Genomic DNA, 16,065 nt, shown 5'->3' on the forward strand with positions numbered 1-16,065 from the left:
TTTGACCATCGATGTGGAACGGTTAACATTTTTCCGGGAAAAATCAAACAGATCGCAATCGACGTTACAACCTTTTTTACCTTTTATGGAGTGTGTGTTACGTAGCTGCCTTTTCATTGGTTGATTTAAACTTGTTTGGTTTGAAGAGTGAAGGTGGGCGTGCTTTTCCGGTTGGTTTACATGCGCGCACGCACGCACGCACACACAGAGTAATACTTTGTGTTTGTGTGTATTGGTGTGTTTATGCGAGTATGTGTGTGTTTATGCGAGTGTGTGTGTGTGTGTGCTGAGTTAAACTTGTTTAGTTTGAAGAGTGAATGTGTGCATGTTTAAGTATTTGTGTGTGTGTGTTTATGCGAATGTGTGCTTCGTTTGTAAAAAGTTATAAAAAAATAATAAATAATTATATTTTAAATATATATATATATATATATATATATATATATATATATATATATATATACACATATATATGTGTGTATCGGATTTGTATCGTTAAGTTAGCAATTTGGTTTTCTTTTTTCAGTCCCGAAATTCCTATCAAGATGGAAAAAGCTATAACCAAAGACATTGAAAATCAGGTGAGAATTGTCTATTTTGATGGTATTATTTCTTTTTTTATTTTTGTTATATCTTATTATAAATTTTCATACTGTTTGTCTGTCTGTGTGACACGGTTTTTCTCCGCCTACAGGCAACCCACCCAGGTAAGTTAGGTACCGAAATGAAGCCACATTTTTAGTGCGTTCTCAATCTCTGTACCTATCTATATATATCTGTGGTCCTGGATATGACCTTACACTATATCCAGTGGTTAGGCCCCAGCTTGCAGGCTTTGGGGAGTGTGGAGCCACCCTTTAATTGCTATTTGCTCCCAGGTCCACTCTGACCCCTACTATTTTTTAATGTGTTTATAACAAAATCCCACTCCCAACCTTATTTTTAATTGTGCTAAGGGATCTCATATTTAAAGAGATATCCTCTCACTCTAGTTTTCCTTATGCTAAGGGATCATACATCCCCCACCATATTTTTCAATGTGCTAAGGGACGTTAACTTTAAAGTGACAATACTCTACTTTTTTTTCATTGTGGTAAGGGATCTTCCATTTAAAGTTATTTCTCCCTATCCTATTTTGCATTGTGCTAAGGGATCTTATATGTAATGTGACTTCCCCACCAAACCTATTTTTCAATGTGCTAAGGGATCTTACATTTAAAGTGACATCTCCCCACCCAATATTTTAATTTGAAAAGTGATCTCACATTTAAAGAAAAATCCCACATTCGACCTTATTTATCATTGTGCTAAGGGATCTTACTTTTAAAGTAACATGCCCTACTTTTTTTTTCATTTTGCTAAGGGATCTCACCTATAAAGTGACATACCTCTACTTTTTTATTGTGCTAAGAGATCTTACATTCAAAGTAACTTCCCCTATCCTATTTTTCATTGTGCTAAGGGATCATACATCAAGTGACATCCCTTCCACTCTATTTTTCAATGTGCTAAGGGATCTTACATTTAAAGTGACATTTTGCTGTATTTTTTTTTTTGTATGGTTGCAGAACTCAAATGTACATATATTAAAGCCTAAAACTGCACCGTTTGTTCATTTTCACCAGGATTTGACATGAATTTGAATTTAAAATTTCATTTATTTACAGTTTACGATTGAAAAACCTTTGGTCAAACCTAGATTTGAAGAAGGGCCAGAGAGGCTGATTAAAATGAACCAGACTCCTCCCGAGAATTCATCTGAAAGACTCTCTCCTGCTAGCCGACTGGTTCTTTCTCCCGAGCCGCAGCTAGTAGACGTTCAGCCCGATACAAAACTTCAGTCTGGGAATCCATTAGCCAAGAATGCTGGTCCTGGTCCAGTTCAGGAAAAAGACTCGGATGTTTTGCTGATGACCCCGAGCGATTTCCGGGTCTCAAAGGAGGCGACTGATGCTAATCTGCGGTTGGAAGTGCTCGAGACAAACAAGTTGTTATTGAATTACAAAACCCAACGAGAGAAATTAGCGTAAGTACATTGCATGTTTCAATTTAAACAAGGTGGCGGCAATTTCTTCACTTGCTAACGCGATTAAATTTTTTTTTTAATAATTCAGTAATATTTAGGTAATTTCGACTGCATAATTTGGAAGCTAACATTGTAATTTATTAGAATTGACAAAAAAAATCAATTAAAACCATTATTTTTTTTTTTATCTGAAAACTCCATTTATCGACTACAAAATCTCGTCCTAATAGTGCAGAAGCAGCAAATATTAAAATTGAAGCTAACATTTATTGTTATATATTTTTACAAATTAAGATCACTGAAAGAATACCTGAATATGTTGCAGTCATGGGAAACGAAAGATCCAGATATAGCGTCTATTGATGCTGAACTCTCACAGGTAAGGCAACGTTTCATAACATTTGGATTCTTCAGACTACTATTCATGTCTAAAATGGTTCCTCCCCAGTAAATTTAAAACAACAGAACCTTCTCTATTTTCATCATAATCGCTCTGACTCCCATCACGTCCCAATTTAAATCAATGGCCCTCGTCTTGGGAAGCTTCATGATTGACAAGTTCTTGTTGAGCCGTCCACATCAATAATCAAACTTCTACCCAAATACCATTAACCATTACTGCACTAACATCTTACATTCATTAACCCTTATCTTTGAGTGGACTTCGGACTTTGACTAAAATGGGGGGGGGATTTTGCCTCTTGCGTGTATATCTCATCCTGTGTGTCTCTTTGTATTTGTGAATGCAATTGCGATGCATATATATGCGATAAAGTTCACCATTTTTTTCTTTGTCGCTTGCAGCTGTACAAGATAACAAATCGAAGGCTTCCTTTAATTAATTAACGCTTGGCTTATTCTTCTATTTCTTGACAGTTCCGCATCTTGCTTTACTTCTATGCATCTTAGTGAAATCTCAACCGTGTCTGCTCTGTTCAAAATCGGAAACCAGACTGACTTGCATGCGAGAGAAAAGATATCCCCCTCTCTTTCTTTCATGCTCTTTCTTTCTTTCTTTCTTTCCACGTTTTCTTTCACACGAATCTGAATGACCCCAGCTACGGGCCCCCTTGCAAAACTTTAAAAACAAAAAAAAAACACTTGATTAGCTACAACCACTATATATGAATCCTCCTCACTCTCTATCTGCTGGCCTTCAAATCCAATGTAAACAAGTTCTTGTTGAGCCGTCCCCATAAATAATAAAAATTCTATCCAATTTATACCATTAACTATTACTGCACTAACACCTTACATACATTAACCCTTATCCTCGGGTGGTCTTCAGGCCTTGACTCACAAGTAGAATAAAATAATGGGGAGGGGGAGAATTTTGTCTCTTATGTGTATATCTCATTGTGTGGCTTATTCTTCTATTTCTTGGTAGTTCCACATGTTTCTTTAGTTCTATGAATCTTAGTGAAATCTCAACCATGTCTACTCCATTCAAAATCGGAAACCAGACTGACTTGCATGTGAGAGAAATATATATCTTCGTCTCTTTCTGTCATGGTCTCCCTTTCTTTCTTTCCATGTTTTCTTTCACACGAATCTGAATGAACCCAGCTACGAGCCATATATAACAAAGTTGTATTATCTTTTTAAATAAATAGAAGAAAAGCGTTTCAATACGAATATAATTACACACACAAAAAAAAAAGAATTTATAGGAGTGTAGATATTATGGATTTCGTTTTTCGGACTCATTTCCTCATCTTCGGTGTTTTTTTCACTACGCTTCGGCCGTATTATCCTTCAGCCTTCTTCAGGTGTATCTCAAACTCGCGAACTTTTATTTGAATTTCGAACCCAACCCTTTATTGTTACGGGGGTACCATGTTCTCGGTCCATTCAGGCCGTCCCTGCTGCTACCGCTTAATGCTGTTGCTGCTGCTGCTGCGTCTATCCCTGTCACTGCCATTGTGTTGTCACTGCCACTGCTTTCGCTCAGGATTGGACTCAGCACGTTGGAGACTTGCAATGTCTGTTCCAACGTCTTAGTCGCCTCGGCCATGAGTCACTAGGACGATGATGTATCAATTTTTGGCACATGGCCAAGGCGACTCAGACATTGGAACAGACATTGCAAGTCTCCACCTAACAACTTAATAGGTTACTTATGAAGTTTACGAACCGAAGATGGAGAACTTTATTTAGAAAGCCATTCTTAACATTTGGAGGGACTGATTTGTTAGAACTGTTCTAGACTTTCATCTAACAATTCTATAAATAACTGTTACCAAAGGCAAGATATTTTTGCTCATATCTATATATCTATAAACGTGAACATTCCCCTACGCAATAACTCTGTCAATTTTCAGTCTACAGACGCGAAATTTGATATATAGGGTACTGAAATTTGGGAAAATCTTTGTAATCCGTTTTCGGACAGAAATTTGGCTGTTAAGGGGTCAAAGTTCAACGATTTGACCTTTGAGAACTCTACCAAACTCCTCCGACAATTTTGGGTCTAAACAATTGAAATTTTAGATATAGTTTCCTTGGACATGGATTTAACTTAATAACTTGATTTGAGCCCAAAACAAATGTTCAGGGGTCATAATGGGGTTCAAAGTTTTTTTAAAAATTGACCGTTGCGATCTCTACCAAATTACTCAGACAATGTTTTGATCTAAACATTTGAAATTTTACATAAAGGGTATTCAGAGATAGGGCAAGCTTTTTAATCGGTTTGGATCAAAAATTTTTAGTTACCAATATATAAATTTATGTATGTATGTTTGCATGTCTGCCTAAAACTTTCGACAGAGGTGACGGATTTTTAACAGATCAGTATCGTTTTGAAGTTCAACCTTTCAGACGACAAATATAAAAAAAATGGCTAAAGATGTTAATAACTTCATCTTCAACTGGACACTTTTCTACAGGGGGGGGTGTCGCTTTTTTTCGCCAATATTTTCAAAAGTCATCCTTTCCTTTCGATTGTCTAGCTTTAATTTAAACATGTCACTTCTGGTTTGGCGGTGGGCGTTACAGCAAAGACGTCAGGTTTTTTTCCTGTTCTTTTCCTCCTTTGGGGTACGTGTTCAAACCTGTCTTCCTACTACCACTTTTTTTTTTTTTGCTCAACAAACACATCCAAACACCCGGGCAACGCCGGGCTGAAATGCTAGTCTACAATAAAATGATTGAATTTTTTGTTTATCTTCTCTTCCCTACAGACCGAGCAAGACATTGCCATCCTGAAGAAGTCCTTACACGAGCAGAAACAGCAGCTAAAAGGCAGAGTGGAGAAACTGACGCAGAATTCTTTGCAGCCGTGATTCTTGCGCATTTCCTGTTAATAAAATCATTTTCTAAATGTATTTTTTGTTTTATTTTGTTGACTCATTTACCCGAATGATAGGCACACACTAAACAGTGAAGCACGGGTTACACAATCACTAACCCCTCTTCTCCTGAGTCAACACGACTTGATTCCAGTGGCAAAGAGAAGTCCAGGTTGACTGAAAACAATAAACATCCTGAAGAAGTCCTTACACGAGCAGAAACAGCAGCTAAAAGAAACTTAAGCAGAATTCTTTGCACCCGTAATTCTTGCGCATTTACCGTTAATAAAATTATTTTCTTAAAATTTTTTTTTTGTCAACTCATTTGTCCGAATGCTGAGCAAAAGAAATAAAACGTACACATTGCCATGTTATAAGGTAATCAACTAGCATCTATGTAATGTTCACAACTTCCACTCGTTCGAACACTCTAGATTGTCATTGTACTCTCCCAAATTCGTAGTTAATTAGTTCTTAATTTCTTCCATTTCCGTGGCAATTGTTTGGTGGCCCTGAGGTAGAGGCTTGGCAAATTGAGCAAAAAAAAATAAATAAATAAATACATAAAATAAAATAACGGCTTCCATGTCCAAGGAACCTATATCTAAAATTTCAAGTGTTTAGACTCAAAATTGCCGGAGGAGTTTGGTAGAGTTCTCAATGGTATAACTTTGACCCCTTAACAGACAAATTTCTGGAGTATTCAAACGAGCGGAATTCGTTAACATTACAGACACACAGACAGACATACAGATAAGTTCATTTTTAAAGATATATAGATTATTTAATTATATATATATATATATTTAGAAGAGTAACTTATCTTTGGTATCTTTTGGTAACATTTACATATTATATATTTGTTTTGTATTTTTTTTTTTTTTTTCAAATTTTACGCTTTGTTGTCTTAACTCGGAAGGATTAACCTTAGAATTTCCACAGGTCTCATTAGTTAAAACGAATTATTTCGCAGTTCAAAGTGAAATCTGACTGACACAGGGTTTGCCATTTCCGGTTGTCGCCGCCGACAACGCTCTTATATTTACAATCGAAAGCGTCGCCAGGTTCGTTCGTCGCTGTGTCTGTGTGTGTAGGAGTGGGGGCAAAGTTGTAACATTCAATACATAAAATCAACAGCTTTAATTTCTATGAATCGTCATATCGGTGCGAAGTCGAGTGTCGGCGTTCTTGTCTCGTTGAAGGAGAAGTAAGTTTTTTTAACACAGTTGAGTTGGAAATGGATTTCTGCACGTGCATGGCTGGACGATAAGAATAACAATACAAATGACAACAATAATTATTATCTTCAAGTCTCTTCTTAAAGGGGCATTCGGCTACGAAGTTACAACTAGCTAATCGACACTCGACACTGTCAATGAGTTATGCGAAACAGACGGACTGTTCCGCTGTATCAAAGTTATTAAGTGTGGTTAGACTGAAACTCATCAAAGCCAGTAATCTAAGTTTCAACTAGCTAATAGACATTCGGCACTTTCAATGAGTTATGCGATCACCGCCACTTGTCCCAAAACGGACTGTTCCGCTGTATCACAGTTATTAAGGGTGGTTAGAGTGTAACACATCAGAGCCAGTAACCTAACTTACAACTAGCTAGTCAACATTCGACACTGTCATTGAGTTATGCGATACACTGCTAATTGTCCAGAGACGGACTGTTCTACTGTATCACAGTTGTAAAGGGTGGTTAGACTAAAACTCATAAGAGCCAGTAATCTAATTTACAACTAGCTTATCGACAGTAGACACTTTCACTGAGTTTACGTTGTCTTTGTGTGTGTGTGTGTGTGTGTGTGTGTGCTTCGTTAACATTCGGACTGTCCATTTTAAAATCGTTCGGGTATGCTGAAAACGAATATCACAAGGAAAATTAGCACAGACAAATAGTTTTCGAGATACTAATGCGTGTATTTTGAAATGTAAATCCCTGGCGACCATGTTTGAACAGGCGGCATATGAAAGGGGCCAACACTAAGTTTGTTCAGGTATGCTGAAAACGAATATCGCAAGGAAAATTAGCATAGTCTGACTATAGATTCACCATCAAAGTATTGAAATGTTTTTATTTTATTTTACAAAGGAATCACTGCCTATCAAGGCCCAGAGACCACTCGAGGGGTTAAAGAGTGTACAGTAGTCAATGGGACAATATCATAGTAATCGTTAGAAGTGTAAATTTGGTAAATCAGATTACTTAAGATGAACGGCTTATCAAGAACTTGTTTACATTCGACTTGAAGACGACGAATAAAAACTATACAGCTGAAAGAACTCGCGAAAAATATCATTTTAACGATGCCTTTCAACTCGTAAACTGCTTGTTTACATTTGTGTACATTTTTCGAAGATAATAAAAAGTGTAAAAAAAAAGCAAACCTTTAGAATCCTAAAAAGATCTCCCGGGAGCATTTTTGCAACATGAAAAATATACAAACCAAAATAAAGAGAGGAGGCAACCCTGCTCAAAAATATGGTTTATTACATCGCCTAAAAAAAGAAGAAGAATCGGGGGCTCCGTGGGGAAGTAAATTGTTTTCTTTTTTCTAACTTGGTTTTAAAAAGTTTTTATTGCTAACATTTATTTTCATGAACTCTAACCACACCTCACAACCCTAATCCGGCCGGTCGGGGAAAAAAGTTTTTATTTTTTTAAATTTTGGTGAATACGACAACACACATACGCACGCATGTACACACATACACACACACACACACGCACGCACACATAAGCATATCACTTGTCACCAAGCTAAAGAAGAGAGAGAGAGTGGGGGAAGGAGAGAAAGGATCGTACGTGCCGGGGTCAAACAGAAGTTAAATGAAATCGATTATAAATCGCTCGACAAAGTTGTGTCTGAACTTTTTATTCTATGAAACTTAAGATTAATAAAACGAAATAATCGTGACCCGTGTAAATTCCACGGCGAATATTTCGCATTCAAGAGAACAAAACGAAAAAGTAGTGAACAAATAAATATATAAGAAAATGAATGTTACCAAAGGCAAGATAAGTTACTCTTCTACCTACCTAGATCACATTTTTGTTGTTTTAACTTATTTTAAAACGTTTATTTAACACAGACAAAAGTAGCGCACGGTTTTAAGTTAGAACAATAAAGAAGTGTCTGACATGTTACACACATCTTGTGAGACTCGATAATCGCTCCAAACTCGAAAATTAAGCAAAATACTGGTAGGAACACATCCAATACATGTCAGCAAACGTTCGAACATGTTTTCTTTTTCACATTAGCGAAACACTTATCAGAGAAAAAGCGAAAATGAGAAGCAAACACAAATGAAGAAGTCGGTTTTTATCGTTGAGCACAAAAACAACAAAAAAAAGAGTATCTAATCTAATAGGCCCCGTGCGTGCTATAGGTCAATCCCCAACGTCTGTCCCATCGCCTCAGTGTTGCATCCCTGTTTACAAGTACTTTAATGGGATGTGCTCTGATGAACCCATAGCACTTATACCAGTGCCCGGAAAACTTGCCCCTTATGCTGAAAACGAATATCGCAAGGAAAATTAGCACAGACAGACGAATAGTTTTCGAGATATTAATGCGTGTATTTGGAAATGTAAATCACTGGCGACCATGTTTGAGCAGGCGGTGTATGAAAGGGGCCAACTCTCAGTTTGTTCATGTATGCTGAAAACGAATATCGCAAGGAAAATTAGCAGAGACAAATAGTTTTGGAGCTAGTTTTATTAATGCGTGTATTTTGAAATGTAAATCACTGGCGACCCTGTTTGAACAGTTTAACCAGGCGGTGTATGAAAGGGGCCAACCCTCAGTTTGTTCAGGTATGCTGAAAACGAATATCGCAAGGAAAATTAGCAGAGACAAATAGTTTTTGAGCTAGTTTTATTATTACGTGTATTTTTAAATATAAATCACTGGCGACCATGTTTGAACAGGCGGCATATGAGGGGGGCCAACCCTCAGTTTGTTCAGGTATGCTGAAAACGAATATCGTAAGGAAATTAGCAGAGACAAATAGTGTTGGAGCTAGTTTTATTAATGCGTGCATTTTGAAATGAAAAGGAAAACTAGCACATCAAAGTATTGAAATATCTTTTGTTTTACAAAGGGATCACTACTTATCAAGGCCCAGAGACCACTCGAGGGTTTAAAGAGTGTGCAGTAGTCAATGGGACAATATCATAGTAATCGTTAGAAGTATAAATTTTGTAAATTGGATTCCTTAAGAGGAACGGCTTATCAAGAACTTGTTTACATTGGACTTGAAGAGGACGAAATAAAAATATAAAATGAAAAGAACTCGCTACAAATATTTTAACGATGCCTTTCAACTCGTAAACTGATTGTTTACATTTGTGTACATTTTTCGAAGATAATAAAAAGTGTAAAAAAAAAGTAAACGTTTAGAATCCTAAAAAAATCTCCCGGAAGCATTTTTGCAACATAAAAAATATACAAACCAAAATAAAGAGAGGAGGAAACCTACTCAAAAATATGGTTTATTACATCGCCTAAAAAAAAGAAGAATCGGGGCCTCCAATAATACGATAATTTGGTGGGGAAGCAAATTGTGTTCATTTTTCTAACTTAGTTTTAAAAAGTTTTTATTGCTAACATTTATTTTCATGAACTCTAACCACACCTCACAACCCTAATCCGGCCGGTCGGGAAAAAGTTTTTATTTTTTTAAATTTTGTTGAAACCGACGAAATGAATTTCAATTTAAACTTCGTTTGACGTTGGCACGTCGCACGCACGCACGCACACACACGCACGCACACACACACGCACACACACACACACACACACACACACACACACACACACACGCACGCACACATAAGCATTCGCTTGTCAGCAAGCTAAAGAAAAGAGAAAGTGGGTGAAGGAGAGAAAGGGTCGTGTTCTCTGCACTGCACGTGCCGGGGTCAAACGTAAGTTTTAAAAAATGGCTCGACAAAGTTGTGTCTGAACTTTTAATTCTATGAAACTTAAGATTAATAAAACGAAATAATCGTGACCCGTGGAAATTCTACAGCGAATATTTCGCATTCAATAAGAACAAAACGAAAAAGTAGTGAACAAATAAATATATGAGAAAATGTTGTTTTAACTTATTTTAAAACGTTTATTTAACACAAACAAAAGTAGCGCACAGTTTTAAGTTAGAACAATAAATAAGTGTCTGATATTTTACAGTCATCTTGTGACACTCGACAATCGCTCCAAACTCGAAAATTAAGCAAAATACTGGTAGCAAAGCAACACATCCAATAAATGTCAGCAAACGTTCGAACATGTTTTCTTTTTCACATTAGCGAAACTCTTATTAGAGCAAAAGTTAAAATGAGAAGCAAACACAAATGAAGAAGTCGGTTTTTATCGTTGAGCACAAAAACAAAAACAAAAAGAGTATCTAATCTAATAGGCCCCGTGCGTGCTATAGGCCAATCTCCAAAGTCTGTCCCATCGCCTCAGTGTTGCATCCCTGTTTACAAGTACTTTAATGAGATGTGCTCTGATGAATCCATAGCACTTATACCAGTGCCCGGAAAACTTGTCCCGGGAAAACTCGTCTCCGGAAAAACCGTACCCGGAAAACTCGTACTGTTCAGTTTGTTCAGGTATGCTGAAAACGAATATCGCAAGGTAAATTAGCAGAGAAAAATAGTTTTGGAGCTAGTTTTATTAATGCGTGTATTGTGAAATGTAAATCACTGGCGACCATGTTTGAACAGGCGGCATATGAAAGGGGCCAACCCTCAGTTTGTTCAGGTATGCTGAAAACGAATATCGCAAAGAAAATTGACAGAGAAAGACAGACTACTAGTTTTTGAGCTAGTTTTATTATTACGTGTATTTTTAAATATAAATCACTGGCGACCATGTTTGAACAGGCGGCATATGAAAGAGGCCAACCCTCAGTTTGTTCAGGTATGCTGAAAACGAATATCGCAAGGAAAATTGGCAGAGACAGACAGACAGACTACTAGTTTTGGAGCTAGTTTTATTAATGCGTGTATTTTGAAATGTAAATCCCTGGCGAGCATGTTTGAACAGGCGGCATATGAAAGGGGCCAACCCTCAGTTTGTTCAGGTATGCTGAATACGAATATCGCAAGGAAAATTAGCACAGACAGAAAGACTACTAGTTTTCGAGCTAGTTTTATTAATGCGTGTATTTTGAAATGTAAATCACTGGCGACCATGTTTGAACAGGCGGCATATGAAAGGGGCCAAGCCTCTGTTTGTTTAGGTATGCTGAAAACGAATATCGCAAGGAAAATTAGCAGAGAAAGACAAATAGTTTTCGAGATATTATTGTTTGTATTTTTAAATATAAATGCATAAACACACACATACACACACACTTTCATAAACACACACACTCGCATAAACATACACATACACAGACACACACGTACACACAAATACACACCAACACAAATCAACTTTCCGTTAAAAACTGTCATGAGCTGGGGAGGGGTGGGTGGCATTAGTGTCAAGCGAATTTGAAAGTTAACGAAATGGATTTCATTTCAACTTCGTTTGCCAATTCCCCTTCCCTTCGCCCACTCCCCCCCACCTGCCTATCTCTCTCTCTCTCTCTCTCTCTCTCTCTCTCTCTCTCTCTCTCTCTCTCTCTCTCTCGCTTCTCCGTGTCCTTATATATAGACAGACAGAGAGGGAAAAGGGGGGGGAGAGACCGAAAGAGACAGCTCTCGTCCACCAACGACGCACACACCCACATACACACACACTTGCATTAACACACACATATACAGACGCACACACGTCTACATTCACTCTTCAAACTTGTGGGAACATGCCAACCGGATGCTAACATCTCCAGCGTAGAGACAAAATAAAAAAATCTTCGTTTGCACATGGCTCCACGCATCGCTTCCGTTTGGAAAAAGAAAAATAAGAAACCATAAAAAGAATTATGAACCAATGGCAGAGCTCCCCGCCGAAAATAAAGGCCTGAAATATGACAGCCGCTGGGAGCCGGTTTACGACTATAAAACGAGGGGACCAGAAAGAAGAAGAACAGAAGAAAAGAGATTCGCCCAGCTGTGTCAGTGAACGCACGGACATTCTTCCACCCGACCTACAAAAAAAAAGAAGAAGAACACAGGAGGCGAAAACGCCGCGCTGCCAGGTTGATAAATCGCTCTCCAGTTAAAAGCCTGATACATATCACCGAAGTAGCACGACTGGCCGCCACTTACCACCCCCGTCGTCTGAAAAGATAACCGCCGCCCTGCCGCTGCTTTATTTTTGCCTATTTCTCTGATGTCAAACAAATTTAAGGTATTTATATTTTCCTCATTTCAAAGTAGACGACGCATTTATTTAAGGTGTGTAAACTGCACGAGTGTTCAAATGAACGTTGTTACTATGCGCACAGTTCATAAACAAGTCGAATTTCTTTTCAAATTTCGACACTTGTGTAGTTTACACGATTTTCACGTTTAACGTCTTTTTATATTTAATTTTATATTTTATTATACAAAATACTGTTAGAAACCCAGCCAATAAAAATTACCGTGACAATTGTGCAGTTTATAGACCATACTTTTCTTGGATAAAATATTTTTAATTTAAATCTAAATTAACGTCTTTTAATTTAATTTGTTAGATGAAAGTATATATATAATATTATTAAGGCCGGTCGATAAACTGTAGAATTACCGTGAGAATTGTGCAGTTTATAAACCGTGCTGTTCTTGGAAAAAATATTTTAAATTTAAATCTAAATTAACGTCTTTTTTTTTAATTTGTTAGGTGAAAGTATATATATAATATTATTAAGGCCGGTCATTAAACTATAGAATTACCGTGACAATTGTGCAGTTTATATACCGTGCTGTTCTTGGAAAAAATATTTTAAATTTAAATCTAAATTAACGTCTTTTTTTTTTTAATTTGTTAGATGAAAACATGTATATAATATTATTTAAGGGTGGTCGATAAACTATAGAATTACCGTGACAATTGTGCAGTTTATAAACCGTGCTTTTGCTGGAAAAATATTTTTAATTTAAATCTCAATTAACGTCTTTTTTTTTTAAATTTGTTAGGTGAAAGCATACATATAATATTATTTAAGGGTGGTCAATAAACTATAGAATTACCGTGACAATTGTGCAGTTTATAAACCGTGCTGTTCTGGGGAAAAAATATTAAAATTTAAATCTAAATTAACGTCTTTTTTTAAAATTTGTTAGGTGAAAGCATACATATAATATTATTTAAGGGTGGTCGATAAACTATAGAATTACCGTGACAATTGTGCAGTTTATAAACCGTGCTGTTCTGGGGAAAAAATATTAAAATTTAAATCTAAATTAACGTCTTTTTTTTTAATTTGTTAGGTGAAAGCATACATATAATATTATTTAAGGGTGGTCGATAAACTATAGAATTACCGTGACAATTGTGCAGTTTATAAACCGTGCTTTTGCTGGAAAAAATATTTTTAATTTAAATCTCAATTAACGTCTTTTGTTTAAATTTGTTAGGTGAAAGCATACATATAATATTATTTAAGGGTGGTCGATAGACTATAGAATTACCGTGACAATTGTGCAGTTTATAAACCGTGCTGTTCTAGGGAAAAAATATTAAAATTTAAATCTAAATTAACGTCTTTTTTTTAAATTTGTTAGGTGAAAGCATACATATAATATTATTTAAGGGTGGTCGATAGACTATAGAATTACCGTGACAATTGTGCAGTTTATAAACCGTGCTGTTCTGGGGAAAAAATATTAAAATTTAAATCTAAATTAACGTCTTTTTTTTAAATTTGTTAGGTGAAAGCATACATATAATATTATTTAAGGGTGGTCGATAAACTATAGAATTACCGTGACAATTGTGCAGTTTATAAACCGTGCTGTTCTGGGAAAAAAATATTAAAATTTTAATCTAAATTAACGTCTTTTTTTTTTAATTTGTTAGGTGAGAGTATACATATAATATTATTTAAGGGTGGTCGATAAACTATAGAATTACCGTGACAATTGTGCAGTTTATAAACCGTGCTGTTCTTGGATAAAATATTTTTAATTTAAATCTAAATTAACGTCTTTTTTTTAAATTTGTTAGATGAAAGCATGTATATAATATTATTTAAGGGCGGTCCATAAACTGTAGAATTACCGTGACAATTGTGCAGTTTATAAACCGTTCTTTTTTTGGATAAAATACTGGATGTGTATTTTCCCCCCTAAAGTCCAACCCTATCCTCACCGTGGTAGGGGGGTGTAACGTTGTAGTTTAACAGCTACACGGCTAAATGGGCTCTGGCAAAAAAAAAAAAAAAAAAATCCAGAAAATGTCGGCATTAGTTTGTTGCGTCCGTCATCTGGTCGTCTTTTTATACGCTTGCATGTGGCGAGCAAAAAGGCGTGATGGGGGCAGGCTGAAAGGAGAACAATACCCGAAAGATGTAAACCGAACGAAAGAGAAAAATGGGCCTCCCTGCAAGGCCCCGTGTTCTCCCCAGCCTGCTCCCAGTTTCCCCGACTTTGCATGCAACTGGTTTTGAGCTTTTGGAAAGCTCTTTTCTCAGTGTCGGGGTGTTGACTCCACTTCCAAGTTAACAAATAGCTGCAAGTCTGGGTACGGTCCGATTGGTTCCGAAGCTCTTCCGCTGTGAGGTGCGCTTTCGAATCTCCCGAAGGGGGCTACCCTCTAAGCAGGCGACACGTGCTCGTGTTACTATGTAATGCAGGCTTGCCTCGACTCGACTAAGGACGACTAGAGTTCGACTAGATTGTGTGCTCACAAGCCGCTTTAAGGCCGCTTTTATTATTCCTACTGTCTAGGAACTCCGAAACGGTATGGTAGTGCAATTATATATGACCGTCCTCCAATACGAAATGGTAGTGCAATTATATATGACGGTCCTCCGATATGATAGTAGGAATGCCAGTTTTGTGAGCGATCATCGCCGTCTTATGAACACAAACTAGTGGTCTCTTTACGAATCCTGTTGGGTAGAGAGAACACCTCTGTTTTCTGCTCCGCCTGTTATTCTGAGTAGAAACCGCTTTTTAGGAGATGTTCGCAGCAAAGCTTGTTTTTATATAGTGCCCCTCCTTTCGGGAGTTCATCACCTCGCTGCCCAGACGAGAGCTTTCTCCGGTGGAACCTCTTTTTTTTTTCTTTTTTTTATTTTACTTTCCAGTTTAATGGCGAACGAACAGTCACCAGCAAGTGGTCTGCACCGACAGGAAGATGAGTATAGTATCACCCTTTCTTCTTTTTATTTCGATTTCAGTCTTTGTGATTTGATAATTTAATTTAACTGTTTCCATTGTTCCAGCTTTTACACAGCAGTAGATTATCAACACTATAAATATCATCTCTTTTTTATAGATTGGAACAAGCAATGAAACCTAGCAGCATCACCGTTCCTGTCTGCCACATGTCTTGTGCACTTTGAATCCAGTATTTCTTTCTTTGCGTTCAAGCACATCTGGGTACAATCAAACTGCGTATGATGTATGTCTATCTGTTTCTTCCAACATTAGCATCTCGAAGTCTTGGCAGCAATCATTGTCATAGAAGTAGAGTAAGTATTCTTTTTCTTTCCTTCTGTGTGTATATCTTTATAATTTCAGGTACTCCTCTTGATCATGATGGAATTCTACTATCAGCTATTGTGAGAATTATGTGCATTGGAAAAAACAACTGAATCCAGCAGCATCACCTATCCTAGCTACCACATGTT

General features: G+C 36.9%; 1 protein-coding gene across 1 annotated transcript; it reads left to right on the forward strand.

Annotated features, from left to right (window-relative positions):
* The first annotated feature begins 520 nt into the window (after nt 1-520).
* Nucleotides 521-5,352, forward strand: LOC145270915 (uncharacterized). The gene is made up of 4 exons (XM_080126464.1): nt 521-581; nt 1,668-2,026; nt 2,321-2,405; nt 5,209-5,352. The coding sequence occupies exons 1-4, from the start codon at nt 546-548 to the stop codon at nt 5,308-5,310; spliced, it is 582 nt and encodes a 193-aa protein (XP_079982590.1). The 5' UTR covers nt 521-545; the 3' UTR covers nt 5,311-5,352.
* Nucleotides 5,353-16,065: the final 10,713 nt, after the last annotated feature.

Source organism: Euprymna scolopes, chromosome 46, assembly GCF_053919585.1.
Source record: "Euprymna scolopes isolate OS-2025 chromosome 46, ASM5391958v1, whole genome shotgun sequence".
Lineage (NCBI taxonomy): Eukaryota > Metazoa > Mollusca > Cephalopoda > Sepiida > Sepiolidae > Euprymna > Euprymna scolopes.

Coding starts and splice junctions, on each gene's coding strand:
- LOC145270915 (XM_080126464.1), top strand. CDS start 546: ATGGAAAAAGCTATAACCAAAGACATTGAAAATCAG. Junction 582..1,667: donor CCAAAGACATTGAAAATCAG/GTGAGAATTGTC, acceptor ATTTATTTACAG/TTTACGATTGAAAAACCTTT. Junction 2,027..2,320: donor ACCCAACGAGAGAAATTAGC/GTAAGTACATTG, acceptor TTACAAATTAAG/ATCACTGAAAGAATACCTGA.